At 38.6% G+C, this 15,563-nt stretch overlaps 1 protein-coding gene across 2 annotated transcripts in view; it reads left to right on the top strand.

Moving 5' to 3' along the window:
* The window catches only part of LOC143930218 (uncharacterized), an 82,842-nt gene that overhangs the window by 14,895 nt on the left and 52,384 nt on the right, over positions 1-15,563 (top strand). Inside the window, exon 1 of one of the 2 annotated variants that reach the window (XM_077454291.1) lies at positions 1,092-1,469. The exons of the other annotated variant lie outside the window; for it this stretch is intronic. Within the exon in view, the coding sequence (XP_077310417.1) occupies positions 1,421-1,469 (49 nt within the window). The 5' untranslated portion in view covers positions 1,092-1,420. Of the gene's footprint in view, positions 1-1,091; positions 1,470-15,563 lie in introns of those variants that run through there. 2 annotated transcript variants of the gene reach the window in all.

Genomic DNA, 15,563 nt, shown 5'->3' with positions numbered 1-15,563 from the left:
ATGCTTGGATGCACTTCCAGGTATGAACAAACCCTGAAAGAGTTAAAACCCCCAATCAATACTATGTTGTTGTTGTTGGTGTCCTTTGTTTTTCTGATGAGATTTTACCTGCAAAGAAATAAAGGTAAAATCATACAATCTACAAGACTTTTTCTCTGGTGACATCTGGCTAAAAGATCATTTTTTTCTCACTTTGGAGAGATTTCCTATTACTTTCTGTTGTGTCTCCGAGACAGGAAGTGAAGGGAAAGCTCGTCAATTGCATACAAACAGCAAAAAAAAAAAAAAAAATCCCATTTTCATTTCCTATTCTATGCAAAAGGAAAAAGATGCATTGGGGGTCATTTACGAAAGGCAAATCCACTTTGCACTACAAGTGCAAACTACAAGTGCAAAGTGCACTTGAAATTACACTGAAAGTGCACTTGGAAGTGTATATATATATATATATATATATATATATATATATATATATATATATACATATATATGTGTGTGTGTGTGTGTGTGTGTTGGGGTGCACACCCTAATGCAATAGGCTGCGCACACCTATGACCTTGCTTATACTCTTCTTCATCCTCTTCTTGCTGTCAGTATTGCAATTTACACATATAACTGCACACAAACATACAAATTGTCTATTCTTTTTACTGATCTGGATACATTGCAGCATTATCGTTCAGCAGCTGTGTGAATTGTCCCATCCCAGATGAAAAATGCACCGGTGTTCAGATCTTAAAAAAAAAAAAAAAGCAACACAAACGTTTTTTTTTTACCCGCTTTATACACAACCCACACAATAAAAGAACATTTAGCCACAGGTACCCTATCTGGCATCTCTGTTTGTAGGAGATTTTACAGCCGATTACGACACATCCTTTACTGCGCATATTTTACTTCTTTTATGTTAACGTTATTTGAACAGTACAGCTAATAATTGTGTAATATCTGAGGCATGTTCAGGGGTGCACTCATAACAGACTTGGTTTCAACCCATCTAGTCATCTTGGCTTATCAAGCAAGGGAGATAAATTCCTATGGGCTGCTCCCTTTTTTTTTTTTTTACTCACTCCTGGCTGGGAGCCACCTACAGTTCAGAAACACAGCCTCTGAAAAAGCCAAGCACTGATTGAGCTCTTAGTTCAGTTTCCTCTGTAGCTGAGACAAGAATCCAGCCTCAAGTTCTCCTTACAGCTGGAAACTGGCTCCTTTTTTACATAGCTGGCTGTGCAGATTGTGCAGAGAAAGAGAGAGCTCAGCAATGCTAACAATCATGGATACTGATAGAGAAAAAAGAGAATTGAAAGCTTTACATTAGAAAAAAAAAGTAAGATTGTGCAGGGGAGATCCAGGTCCCGTTAAGTCCCTACCTTCTGGAGAAGTGCAGAAACCGCAAAATTGACTTTGTTGGAGCGAGACAATGTTTAACTGGCATAAGACCTTTGCTATTCTGCCACATTGGAAGAGAGGTATGTCTTTAAGAGTTTGTCATGTTGATGGATATATTTGCTGTTTTTTTTGTTTTTACACTCTTTTTATTTATACAGTTTTATGTTTTAACAGGAAAATTGCAACTTGGCATAATACTGTAATATTATTACTATTATTATTATTATGCAGGATTTATATAGCGCCAACAGTTTGCACAGCGTTCACAACATAAGGACAGACAGTACAGTTACAATACAATTTAATCCAGGAGGAATCAGAGGACCCTGCTCCTGGGAGCTTACAATCTAAAAGGGAGGGTCAATTGATACAAAATGTAATAACTGTGGGGATGAGCTGCGCACTGATTTAGCATATGTATGAAAAGCAGATAGAAGTCACAGCAGCTACATATAGGCAGTGCGGTCGACTTACTAAAAAAATACAGACTGTTCACTTAGCAAGGTGTACGTTCACTTTGAAAAGTGAATGTTAGTAAATAAGGTGAAGTTGTTTTGACTTAGAATACCTAATCATGTTCTACCAAAAATATTTTTTTTTTTATTTCTCTCCCATTTGATTGGATATTCAAATTGAACACAGCTTCATCTCATTTACTAACATTACATTTTTTAATTTTTTATATTTTTAGGTGCACAACCTACCTTTTTTAGCAAATTAACCCTATTATAGCTGACCATACAAGGCTGAATTGGCCAAAATTTCAGCCATGGGTGGCCTTGTCAGCAGCAATCGGCTCAACAAACTTCAATTGAAAAATCAAAAGAGCAGGTAAAAAATTGTCAGCTGAACAGTGGCTGCATCCAATCAGATGTAGTCACTATTTGGGTATTCAGATAGCCACAGGTGCTGTGGCTGTCTGCATACAACAGCTGTTAGGGAAGAGTCCTTCATTCGCTTTGTTTAGTGTGGATGGAGGAATCCGTTCGACTTCCCTTAGAGATCAATATGTGTATGGCCAGCTTAAGTTTACAGTTTGTACACAGAGGACATAATTAAGTCAAGTGAATCTGTATTTGTTTCAAACAACCAGCCATGCACAGAAGCTCCTATATTTTAAATACCTATCTAAATACATCTGTAATATGAACAAAGGACAGTTCTCTTGCTTGTTGTAAATCCCACTACAGTTCTGAGTGCAGTATGAATGTGTGAAAAGTCACATAGGACAAAAAAAAAAAAAAGATCTGACTAAGTGGATGAGTTACTAAATGTTTGACAGACAGGTTTGTTTAAATAAAAATTAAAGAAAATCTTTAATCAGCTTCACCGGTCTGGTAAACCTTTAAATCACAAGTTACAAATCCTAAAATAGGTGTTCCATATTCAAGGTATATAAAAGTTTGTTTAGGAATCATGTGCTCTTATTCTGAAACATATGGTATATATATTGGGGGTTATTTACTAAAGGCAACTCCACTTATCCCTACAAGTGAAAATGCACTGAAGTTGCACTGAATCTGAGGGGGACATGCAAGGAAAATAAAAAACAGCATTTTAGCTTGCACATGATTGGATGATAAAACCAGCAGAGCTTCCCCTCATTTCAGATCTACAGTGACTGCACTTCCAAGTGCACTTTCAGTGCAATTTCAAGTGCACTTTGCACTTGTAGTCTGCACCCGTATTCCAAAGTGGATTTGCGTTTTCGTAAATAACCCCCATTGCATTGCATATTGGAAATTGCAGTGCAAAAATGTCAAGGAACTTTGAAAAGTCCACTGCTGGTTTATAAGGCAATGTGATAAGTAAGAGCAAGTGAACCATCTGCTATGAATTTCTCCATATCCAGAGCCAAACGTGCAGGTTTGCTGTACATTACTGGTACCTTATGGACTGCTGGTGGACGATAGATTAGTGACGTTATATCTCAATGACTTTTTTCCTTTTTTTCTTGTTAATAACAAAAGTAAGAACGCTATGTTCTGAATGTTAACCTGATGTTAGCTGTGCCAAGAAACGCTACTGCAGTTAATGGATTTTCAAGCAACACCACTAATAAATGGTCAGTGCATCAGATGAGCAGAATCCAAGGAGCGATTCATCTCATATTCTCTTCTTTATAAAGTGGCACAGTGTTATTACTAAGTGCAAACCAACTGTGGGTGAAGGATTGTGTATATGGGATTGTATGTTTTTTTTATTATTATTATTTGTTGAACTTGATGAACTTGTGCCTTTTTTTAAACCTGACGATCCATGTACTGTAACTTTGTAACATAATGATGGGCGATTGAAGTATCCTAGTGATGCCCATGGCTGTCCTGTTGGTTTGTAGATCGTGAGAATTTAGGGTCATGATAGCGTAGCCCTACATGGTCTGATCTTTCCAAATGATGCTTCAGATTTAATCATCACCTGATATGATTGAGTGGGAACAGGGCTTTGGTGTCTTTTTGGCAACACTTTTTTTTTTTTTTTATCTCAGACCATTTTTTCTTTTGCTTTTTTTTTATCTATTGGTAGTCCATCATTCCTCTTATCTCCGGGTCTAATGCCAGTCTTTAGTATTCGAATGTGATTTAAATGATGGTTGTTTTTTAATTTTTTTTAATTTTGCATGAAAGCGTACAACTTGGTTTTGTAAATCCTGAGAATTGCAGGAAGAGAACTGGGTAACAACTGATAAATCAGATGGAGCCTCGGCTCACCCTATCCATCCAGCTTTTTGAAATGTCATCTCTTCTAGCAAGGTGTGAAATTCTCCATAGAACAGCAGTATTCATTATAAGAGTTACAACCTGATCTGAGCCAGACTAATGGAAAACAATAACACCAGCGACCTCTGGAAAAAGCAGCCAAGTGATCTAGCATACTCTCGCTAATCTCTGAAATTGGAATATTCCACTTATTCGCCTACTGTATGAGAGCTTGAGGATTTCACAGTCCGTTACTGAAACCTGCATATTAAGCACACATATATAAAACTGGGGGATTTGGAGACATAAGGTGGATTCAGTATAGTCAATGCTTGTACAGAGAATCTACTAATAATGATTTTACACCTGACAATAATTTATTCTGCATTTATAAAAAAGGTTACTTAAAATGTAGTATGTCCCAAACCTATATTTATATCACATATGCTGAAAATGTACCTGTCAAGCCCAACACTGGAGGGCTTGGAATGCTTCAAGGAAACCTGGCAAAATATAAATGTAGGAGCACCCACTGTTGACTTCTTTCTGAAGGAGCAGGCTCCATAATTTTAATCCATATCCTTTTCTTTTTTACTAATTGATTTACTCATGCAGAATTACAGCCCTCTGGACACAGGGGTGTGTAGCTACTGTGTGTCCCTCCTGGCGTTTTAGCGCACGTCTAGCATCTCTAGCCACAATGCCTGCAGCTGATCAAAGTCTATGGCAGGCTGCACCTGGATGAGTCCAAATGCTGTTCCAAGTGGTACTCAAGTTTAGGGCCCTAGCTAGAGTTGTCTCTCTTTGATATGTGCAAAAAAATACCTGTTGACCATGTCAACATTTCAGTGCTGTCCTTTGCACACTTCCTCTGTTACATTAGGGGGTCTAATTAGCCTTCTTAGTTCTTACCTGTATTTTGGACTACAGAATATTTAGCGTCCATGTTGTGCAGAACAGAATAGGGGGATGGTTTTAGTAGCTCAGCAAAAGACAAGATGGACAGGAGTCTGTGATGAAGGAGCAGGGCCCCAACACATGTCAGTGCAGGTAACAGTGACTGCATGCAATCAGGTGAAGCTACTGTTTGTGTATTTTGACCACCATGGATGCTGGCTGTCAGAATACAATAGCTATTAGGGGAGAAAAATCTATCTGTGCTGTTTAAGGTAGATGGAGGAATCTGTTAGAATTCCTTTGTACGGCCAGCAGCTTTAGGCTAATGGCATAGAAAACAAAACCGTTGTTTTTACTACTCAATGTTGCTTCCAAGCACTAGGCCGGCCATACACTGTTCAAATCTTGGCCAGTTTAGCAGGATCCCATCAAGATTTGAACCTTTAATGGGCAGGCTGAATGTACCAAGTTGATTGATCGATCAACTTGAGTTCAACCAGCCTGCTGGATTCTCTTGCGATTCTGACTAGCAGCTAGTATAGCCGCTAGCAACAATCACTATCTTCCCCTGGCAAGAGCAGCTTCCCCTGCCTGCCCCCGCCCAGAGTAGACAATTGCTCAGCAGGAGAGATGTCCCTGTCAGCACTGTCTGTGTTGATGGGAGAATCGTGCAAATTTCTTTCCTGCAACCCATGGTTGCAGGAAAGAAATTTGCACCGTGTATGGCCTGCCTCACCTGTGGATGATAAAAATAATTGCAGTGTTTCCAATACAGAGTTTATTGAAAATAGTGATAAGCAAGTCTTTCAAAGCTTGTTATCCTTAGTCTGATATCTGTTTATGGCTTAAAGCTAAGTATTAAATGATCTTGGCAGATCTTTAGAAAGAGAGCTAGTAATCAAAAAGAATGGATTTCCTTTAACCAAGAATATTGTTTTATGACCAGTGTCTAATGTCTATAGAGGTTACATCTTATTCATACTATTGTTGATAAAAACAGAATCCAGCCTGAGAGAGGGGAGCCTATAGACAGCTAGGAGAAAGGCTCCCCTTTCTCAGGCTGGATTCTGTTTTTGTCAACAATAGGGTGGTCCTAAGTATTAACAAGATTTAACCTCTCTATAGACATTAGACACTGGTCATAAAAATAATATTCTTGGTTAAAGGAAAGCCATTCTTTTTAATCCATGTAGGACTAGTCAAGAGGTGGAGCCCTTGGAGGACCAGCAAAGAATCTTGGCCCATGGAGGACTCATAAACAAGAGGCCAACATTTAAAGGAAACCTGCCCTGAGGGAATTATGAGGACTGCCATTGATGGCCTCCTTTTAATAAAGTTAGTTGCCTGGCAGTATCTAACTTCAGTACTTTAAGTCACCAACCGAGAATAAGCATGTTGATTAAGAATTTAAAGGAGAAGTATAGCCAAAGCTTTTTTTGGCTGTACTTCTCCTATGGATCACAGGAATGCAGTGTGTTCTGCACTCCTCTGACCCGTTTTCAGCCGACAGCAGGCTAAAACCTGCTGTCCTCTGACGTCACAGAGACGGTCCAGGCTCTGAAAAAATCTCAACCTTATGGTACCTGGACCGGCAGCTTTCTCAGCCTTTTAGCTAGCCGCTGGGAGCCTGATTCAGCCGCTTCCGCCACCTCCACAGCCCAGCATTCCGGTGAGCTGTGGAGGGGCAGCTCTGTGCAGTCTGAAGACCAAGAGCTGAGCGATCAGCTGTATTTGATCACTCAGTTCTTAATCTTAGAGGTGGTGTGGGATAGATGCAGAATTGAAACAATACCACATCCACCTAAGTGAGTATCATTTTTTTTCATTTTAGCATTTTTCAGACAAGAGGTCAGAAGGGCTAACCTAAATATGAAGAAACAGATATGTATTTCTGACACAAGGAAAATAAAACAATTTAGGCATTTAAAATTCCAGGAGATATTGTAATTTATTTGTATTTTGCCAATGAAACTTACGTTATTATTATTAAATAATGTATTAGTACCCAGCTATGGTTGGTAATTGATTTTCTGAATACACACTGATTAAACACTATCACCTCTGTTTGTACAGCAGTATTTTTATGATTTTAGTGGTGAGCTTGATCAAAGGGCCATTGGAATCAGCAAGGTGCCATTGAACAAATGTTATGCCTCCTAAACCCCACAACATCTGTCTAAATAGCATTGGGAACTGTTTAATGACAGTGACTCACTGCCTGTCCAAACACGGTACTGTCATAAATTATCTTATCTCAGTCAGATCATAAACCATATAGTTTAAAAACAGTCTTTTGTCTGAAGCCACAAAATTAGGAAAATAATCTGTTGAAATCCTTTCAACGTGGTTAAATCGTGTTACAAGTAATGGTTGTCTGTACAGTGAAGAATGGAAATAGCACAACATGACAAAGATGTTTTTGCCAAAGCACTGATTTTAAAACTGCCTATTTCCTTTAAAGTCCTAAACACCGTTGACAGGTCATCCTTTAATCTTTCTGGTCTGGTCTCAACATGCTCATCTTATCTTATCTCTTCTTCAGGCCAGACACTTTAACTATGTGCATGTGTTAAGCCACTGAATTCCACACTGTGGATATAGTAAAGGTGTGTGATTATACATTTAAAGGGTTAGGATGGGATTTACTCATGCTACACATATAGCAAAGACTGAGGATATAAGAGTTATCAGATATCAGAAGAGCATAAATGGGAGCGCTACATTTTCAAAGGTTTTTGTACTATCAGATTATGCCACTGTTGTGTTTGCATTGGGGTGGCCATAAATAACCCAATAAAAGCAAGAAAGCTCATATTTTTCATCCAACCCCGTGAGCAATCATGGAAATCTTTGGTAATGAGAGGTGTTCATTATGACACAGTGGGATTTTCCAACTTGTGATTCTTCCTAAAGGAGCTTAACCTAACCTTAGAATCTCACTCCACCTGCTGCACCACATCCCAGGACATCAGCATTCCCTGCTCTGCTCGCTCACCTTAAAGTTTCACTCCACCTGTTGCATACCCCATAATATAAAGAACAAGAAAATTCTAACAGAATGACAAATTCTGATAATTGCTGCAGGAGTCTAGATCTGGGAACTGATATTTCACCACTACAATCCCCAAACTTTAATCAATAACTAAAATATTAGCTATGACCCTAAGACATCAGAACTAGGTCAGTGATCAAATGTTGTAATAAAATAGATGTGCACATGCTTAGTCATTTACTAGATTACAAGGGTGTGTTTATGTGCTTAGCAGATGCAATCAACACTGATATCACAGAGCAAAAAAAAAATCAATCAAACCAAATAAGTCTAACACGAAAGAGACTGGAGCTATGATTCTGTAGGTCCAAGGGAGGCGGGAATGCAAAAAAAAAGCTAATGCTCAACTCCAATTTTGAATTTTTATTTTTTTTGCAATTGAATCAGTGGGGGGCAGAGGTGTGTGTCAGCGGACTGGGGCATGGGTAACTTTGGTACAGAGAGGGTTAGTGTTAGGTTATAGGAAAGATTAGTTTGATGGGGGGCTCAGTGTACAGTGTTGTTCTCCATCTAACACTCGGCAATCAAAGCTGAGACCTAATTTATCATCACATGAATTTATGCTTGGGTCTAAAAATACCTATAGCAGCAGCAAGATCCTTCTTCATAGGTGGCAAGCATCTAAAAAGAATCCCTGTTTTGCCAAATTCTGCAGGGTTGGCCAGCAACCACCCCGAGCCTGAAGTTATCATAAGAATGGTTAGCTGGCTAATCCACATATATGTTGTTGATGAAGCTAGCCTATGCAGTCAACTTTACTTTCTCTAGTTCGTTCTTTGCATTAAGAGTTGCAAGCTTTCTAGACTCAGGGCTTCCAAGAGAAATACTGAAAGGTTAATGTAAGCATTTGAGCGTGCTTGCACCTTTATTTAGGCTACCACTTTACCTAGTTTTCAGAGTAGAGGGTTAAGTAAAGACTTATACTGCCTATAATATTTATTGTTATTCATAGCTATACAACTAACAGTAAACTGTGGACTATGCTGGGAAAACGTGTATTTATTAGCACATGAAAAAAGTTGAATCAATAACATTAATGTGAAGAAGTAGATGCCTCTTGTCGGTACTTTTTATAGCGTTTGCCAGTATGTTCCCAATCATTCCCTGTGCTATGCTCTAGAGACATCTACCTATCTGTGCATTAGAATTCTTTTGTATGCTGTAATATGGTGGTCTCTAATACCACAAAAAAAAAGTTCAGGGTCAGGTTGTATAGTATAGAAATGCCCTGATTCAAATATAAAATATTACAGAATTATGAGCATAGTAGTGTTTTTTTCTCATAAAGAAAATGCTTGTAGTGGTGCGCTGACAGAACAAGGAATAAGCTAGGGTTGTCCTGATACCACTTTTTTAAGACCGAGTACAAGTACCGGTACTTTTTTCAATTACTCGCCGATACCAATTACCGATACCTTTTTTTAATGTCATGTGACAGTTTTCAAAGCACAATACAGATTAGGTGGCACTGATATGCAGCACTGATGGGCACTGATAGGTGGCACTGATTAAGCAGCACTGATGAGCAGTGATAGGATTAGGTGGCACTGATATGCAGCACCAATGAGCACTGAAAGATGGCTGACACTGATAGGAGGCACTGACAGGTGGCTGGCAGTGATAGGTGGCATTTATCGGCACTGAAATGCCATGAGGAAAGGCTGCCTGCGACGCCCATCTTGGTACTTCTTGCACTCGGCCGCATAAAAGCAGCAGTGGCCATCTTGTTACACCCAGCCCAAATCATATGGACTGGGTGTTACAAGATGTCCGCTGCTGGCTTTCTGTGGCCGAGTGCAGGGTGTACCAAGATGGGTGTCTGGATGTCCAACCACTGATGTCGACACGGAGCATCACTTCCATTGTTCCGCCCGCTGACTTCCGGTCATCTAATCTCTCTTAGGTATCGGATCTGGCATCAGAAGCACAAGTATTCACGCAAATGCTCAGTATCGGTCACGATATAGATACTAGTATGGGTATGGGTATCGGGACAACCCTAGAATAAGCATTCTGAAATAGTATGAGAGTTGTGGTTTTAGGAGCCATAATCCCACCAGTGGTCTTTAACTCTGTTACCCCATTGGTTAAACCACCAATCCATTGGTCTATAAATATTTCCTCACTGTGGCCTTTTTAATGCATGTTATATTTTTGTATGGCTAATGTAATTGTTTTTGTCTTTAGCAAAGTTTTTTTTTATTGCAACAAGAATTTATTTTTATTTTTTTGCAGAACATTAAAATTAACCTATTAGGATCTGGGCAATTTAGGCTGAGAATATGATTGGTAAAGACCACATAAACAGAGATTACATTAAAAAAACACGCATCAGAACAGTTAGTAGATATTAGTAGCTGAAATTATATACAAATTTTATATATTCCTGCAAATGTCAACATTGTCCCTGCCCCCTTTATCCTAGAAATTATTAGTGGCTATTGAAGCTGCAAATAAAATAAAAATATCAATAGGAATGTGCAGGTTTCAGGAGTGCGTGGTGACAAGCTTTTCTTTTACAGGAAAAACTCAAAATTTGCAAATAATTCCAGCAGCCAATGTCTTTGGATCTACTGACTGCTTTGACATGCAGTTTTCACTGGTAACTTCTGCGTTTGCATTTTTTTCCTCATATGCTCAGTTTGAATTTCTTGGGTTTGACAGGTTTACATCAAGAAGGGAAATGGATTTAGTATGGTACTTAGCAATGCAAGTGGCACATAGGAAATCTTGTCCTGTATTGATTGCCCACACAATGCAAACCTGTGCTGTTTTCACTGACCTGCGAATAAGTGTACGACACTGTGTAAGACGTTATCAACATGTACCGAAGATGATCCATGGAGTGACCTTAAACAGAAGGAGACAAAGACACCACATTCATGTCTGTCATCATGTAATGAGAGTTTTAGCTAAACAAACACCATAAGGGAGAACTGTTTTGTCTGTTTTCTGTTAACATATTCACTGCATGCAGTGGGACAACTATAGGCTATAAACATATTTCCCCAAATTCTCATCTAAAAGGTGTATACATTGCTCTGCATAATAAAATTTTAGCACTTGTGGCATTAGCCGATGGCCATGCTATTTCTGCTCATTCTGTTGAAAAATACTTAATTCTCACTAATACATTACAAAAAAAAAAAAAAAAAAAACAATTTTATTTAAATAGTTACATGGATACTCTAAAAGTAAAACTTATGTATATAACACAAGTTGAGTAATAACTATTCCCTTAGCACAGTACCAAATGTAAGTGCTACTAATGTATTTAAAATTTGGCTAGGGTATTTATTCGTGACCGATGTCTTGCTAAAATGAATAGACAGATTTTCAATCATATACATCATCCATCATATATCCAAATATCTGACTTGTCACAGATATTATCATTGCCACTACAACCACCATTACTGCAATATATGGTAAACATGAAAAAGTTGGCTAGATTTAAAAAGAAGGTCCAGTTTTAAACCAAGTTACATTGTAGTTGATTTATTACATTGAATTTTCACTTATCTTAGGTATTGAAGAAGCTAAGTAAAATTCACGTTACAATACCCAATCATGTACAATAAAAAAAAAAACTAGGGTTTTTAGTAGGGCTGTGGAAATTAAAGATTAATTCCTTGATTAATCGTTAATTTTTTTGATCGATCAAAATTTCACCTCTCCGTCGGCTTCTGGATCTTCAAGGAGTTCCGTCAGAGATCCGTTGACGTCACGGACATCGACGTCACCGAGTGCCTCCATCTGCTAACGAAGGGAAGGGGGGAGAAGTCCGGTGACGTAGAAATTCTGATTGAACGTAACGCGGACAGGAGAGGAGCTACTCATGACATCACCCACTGCTACCCTACAGAACTAACATGATTGTCAGCTTTACATGCTGTGTTTTTATCATCTTTATGTGAGTAGTTTGTGTTTATACACAAAAATGTTATCTTATACTTAAGTGGTGAGCACTTAGATCTTTTCTTTCTACCCATAACCTGGCATTCTTGCTGAGATCTAAGGAGACATGAGTGAAGTTTATGGTCCGTGTTAACCCTTTTGATACACGCTTGCATGACCACCTGTTTGCACAGGGGTCCATGCCATAAGGTGAGAGTGCTTAGTTAGACCGGAGTTGGAGGGATTGTCAGGCTACTGTGAAAAAAAAAATTGTTACGTCAGAGCTACAGTTTGAATTTAAAACGTATTTGTGTGAACTGTGAAGTTAAGTCATGGATTGTAGAAACTAACTAGTGTCGGGTGATTGTATATAGTGTATACCACATTTACCACTGACTAATGCAGAGTTGCAATGCAAGGAGATCAGCTAAAAGTAGTTGGATCTGTATGTGCGTTATAATTAATCGAAATTAGTCGATTAATCGATTTTAAAAAAATCCATTAATCGAACACAAAAATTTTAATCAGTAACAGCCCTAATTTTTAGTTAAACATGATTGGATAATTAAACTTCATTCACTGAGCTAAACAAATATTCACTTAGCAAAAAGAGAAAATTCACTCAGCTTAGGCCTGGTACACACTGGCTGAATATTGGTTGGTTCAACAGAAACCGGCCGACATTCGGCCCATGTGTACGGCAGACTGTCTGACAGAAACAGGCCGAACATCTGGCTTCTGTCGAAGGGGCATGCCAGAAAAACATTTGTTGAATGGCTGTGAGTACTGACCGGTGTGTTGTAACGGGGGGGGGGGGGGGGATCCCCCTGTCAGAACATCATAGCTCATGGGGGAGATCGCTGTACTAACACCAGAGCTCCTCAATAATTTTTTTGTTCGAACAAGAAAATACTGATAGTGTGTACCAGGCTTTAGTGAATGAGGTGAAGCTCTGCTGACTTCAATCATCCAAGCGTGTGCAAGAAAAAATCCTGTTTTTTTTTTTTTTTTTTTTTTCATGCATGTAATTGGGTATTCTTTGCAAAATTAATTTATACCTTGTTTTGCCCCTTTCACTAAGATAAGTGAAAGTTCACGTGGCAAATTAAAAATCCACTTTCAATAGAGAACATGTTCTACTCCTCTAATCAACCATACAATCTCCTCTTGTTGCCTCTACAACTACTACTACTTTTTGTTCAGGGTAATTCCTGTTTAAACCCCTTTGTTTTGAAGTAGTACAAATGTGCCAAAAATACCACTTTGGAATGTATATGCAGCTATGCAATTGGAGCTACAAGGAGAAAACAGATGAATTATACACCATCAGCAGGAACCTATTTGTGCTACTGCTCTTAGCCTTATATAAGTCCATCTCTTAGATACCAGCATGGAGTGAATCAAAGTTTTAATTTGATTGGTAATTGCAGTGGTGGCTTCTAGCTAGACAGGGCAAGCCCCGCCTCCTCTTTGCATTACTCTTGCCGTTGCCTGTCCATGGAAAGTAGTCAAAGCTGAGACAAGCTGCAGCTATGAAACAACTGCCTTCTTCCTCTTGCAGGTCGGTTCTCATAACTAGGGTTGGAAAGCACTGGTATTTTGTTCCAAAGGGTACAGAACTGTAAAATAAAAATTCTAATGATACATTTTATTTAAAGTGTATGCATAAAAAATGCCTGGAGATACACTTTAAGGGAAGAATAGAGAATAAATTACGCATGAGGACAAAATGGCAGGCTAACTGCACCAGTATAACATCGTAACTTTCGTCTAACATGTGACCTACAGCTTACTGAATTTTTAAGGACAGCATATTATATTATAAAAACAATTGTTAATTAAAATGAATAAACTATCATTAGAAAAAAGAAACAAAGACTGCATATAGCTTCAGTCTTGGCTCACGGTAATGGTGATGTAATACTGGGTGACAGTATTCTTATTTTCCTGTGCTTTAGAAATGAAAAAAGGCTTGTGTAGGGCCCCTCTATTCATCAATTTCTGGCTCCTATATCTGTATTGTTCTAGCTGAAAGAGCAGGGCATACTGATATTTGCACAACATAGATGATATAAAGTATAAAAAGCACAATTGTGTACTGCTGAACATCTACGGAAGTACTTTTTTAATTTTTCTTCAGGGCTAAAAAAGAACAATGCATGTCATTTCCTCTAACTCATTGATCATATAAGTTGGCTGCACACCATTTATCATGACATTTTAATTATAACGGCACATGCAAAAGTTTATAGAGAAACGTGAGAGCCTGTAAAGTAGCGTCTCTAAGGAAAATATAAACTGTATTTAATGTTACCTTGGATGTATCCTATATCAAGCAATAATAGTTTTCCTCCCTCTGCCCTGCTTATGATTCTGCCAATTATTTTTAAGGGTATTGACAAGTAATGCTGCGTATACATGACCGGTTTTCACGTCAAAATAAACTCTAAAGGTTTTTCCGATTGAGTTCCGACAGACGGTGAAACTGTCGTGTGTACATACGATCACACCAAAGTCCGATCGTTAAGAACGTGGTGACGTACAGCACGTACGACGAGACTAGGAAAAGGAAGTTCAAATAGCCAGTAGCCAATAGCTACCGTCTCGTACTTGCTTTCGAGCATGCGTTGTTTTTGGTCCGTCGGAACAGCATACAGATGAATGGTTTTCCTGATAGGAATTGATTCCGTCAAAAAGATTTAAAACATGTTCTATTTCTAGGTCCGTCTGAATTTTCATAAAAAAAAGTCCAATGAGGCCCACACATGATTGGAATATCCGATGAAAAGATTCCGTCTGACTTTTTCTGCCTGAAAATCCGACCGTGTGTACATGGCATAAGAGTTTCAGAGTAGTACAATTCAAATGCCCCTGTGGTGGGTATTGTCCAGTAAAAGCTGTTATATCAATGTATCAGAAATACAGGTAAGAGTACACCAAACAGAAGAGTCCAGGAATGATTATTGTTCAATGTATCTTAAAGAGGAACTGCAGTCTGCTCACATAATTTGTAATAAAAACATATTTGCCATTCTGAAGTTTCCCTCCAACCACTTTGCATATTTTTTTTCAATATACTGTGATTCTGTACTTGCCAAATTTGCTGCAGAAATCTCCCTCCACTAAGTCTGGCTGCAGTCATTTTAACTGTGGGCAGCTGAAGCTGCTGACTTTTCACTTCCTGGTTTTACACAGACTCACAGAGTCACACCTCCTGCTCTGCAGCCGTGTAGCTTTCATTGGCCCTCTTATGACTCATCCCCCCTCCCATCCTGGCAAACTCACCAGAGTGAGAAAGAGAGCTGTGTATGATGTCATAATCCTAGGCCTTTTACCAGACAAGAAACAGGAAGTGGGCTGTATAAGGTATTTACTGGCAGAAAAAAATGTTTTACTAATCAAAGTTAAAACAACAAGGGCAGAAGATTTAATAGATGGAAAGATGAAAAAAATGACTGAAGGTCGGCTTTAAAATGCCAATCTATTTCAGGGGTAGTAAGGGTCTTCATCAGGGTTACAATACAATATACGTATGCACCCTAAGTTACCTTAAAGCAGACCTTTCATAAAAATCTGCTTTAATGATAGCCCACTACACCCAAAATGAAAAACTATAAAAGGGTGCCAAA

Source organism: Lithobates pipiens, unplaced genomic scaffold, assembly GCF_037356315.1.
Source record: "Lithobates pipiens isolate NorthernLeopardFrog02 unplaced genomic scaffold, aLitPip1_a1.2 Scaffold_25, whole genome shotgun sequence".
NCBI classification, from domain to species: Eukaryota; Metazoa; Chordata; class Amphibia; order Anura; family Ranidae; genus Lithobates; species Lithobates pipiens.
The sequence above is the reverse complement of the archived record's forward strand: the minus strand, read 5'-3'. Positions and strand labels throughout refer to the sequence as shown.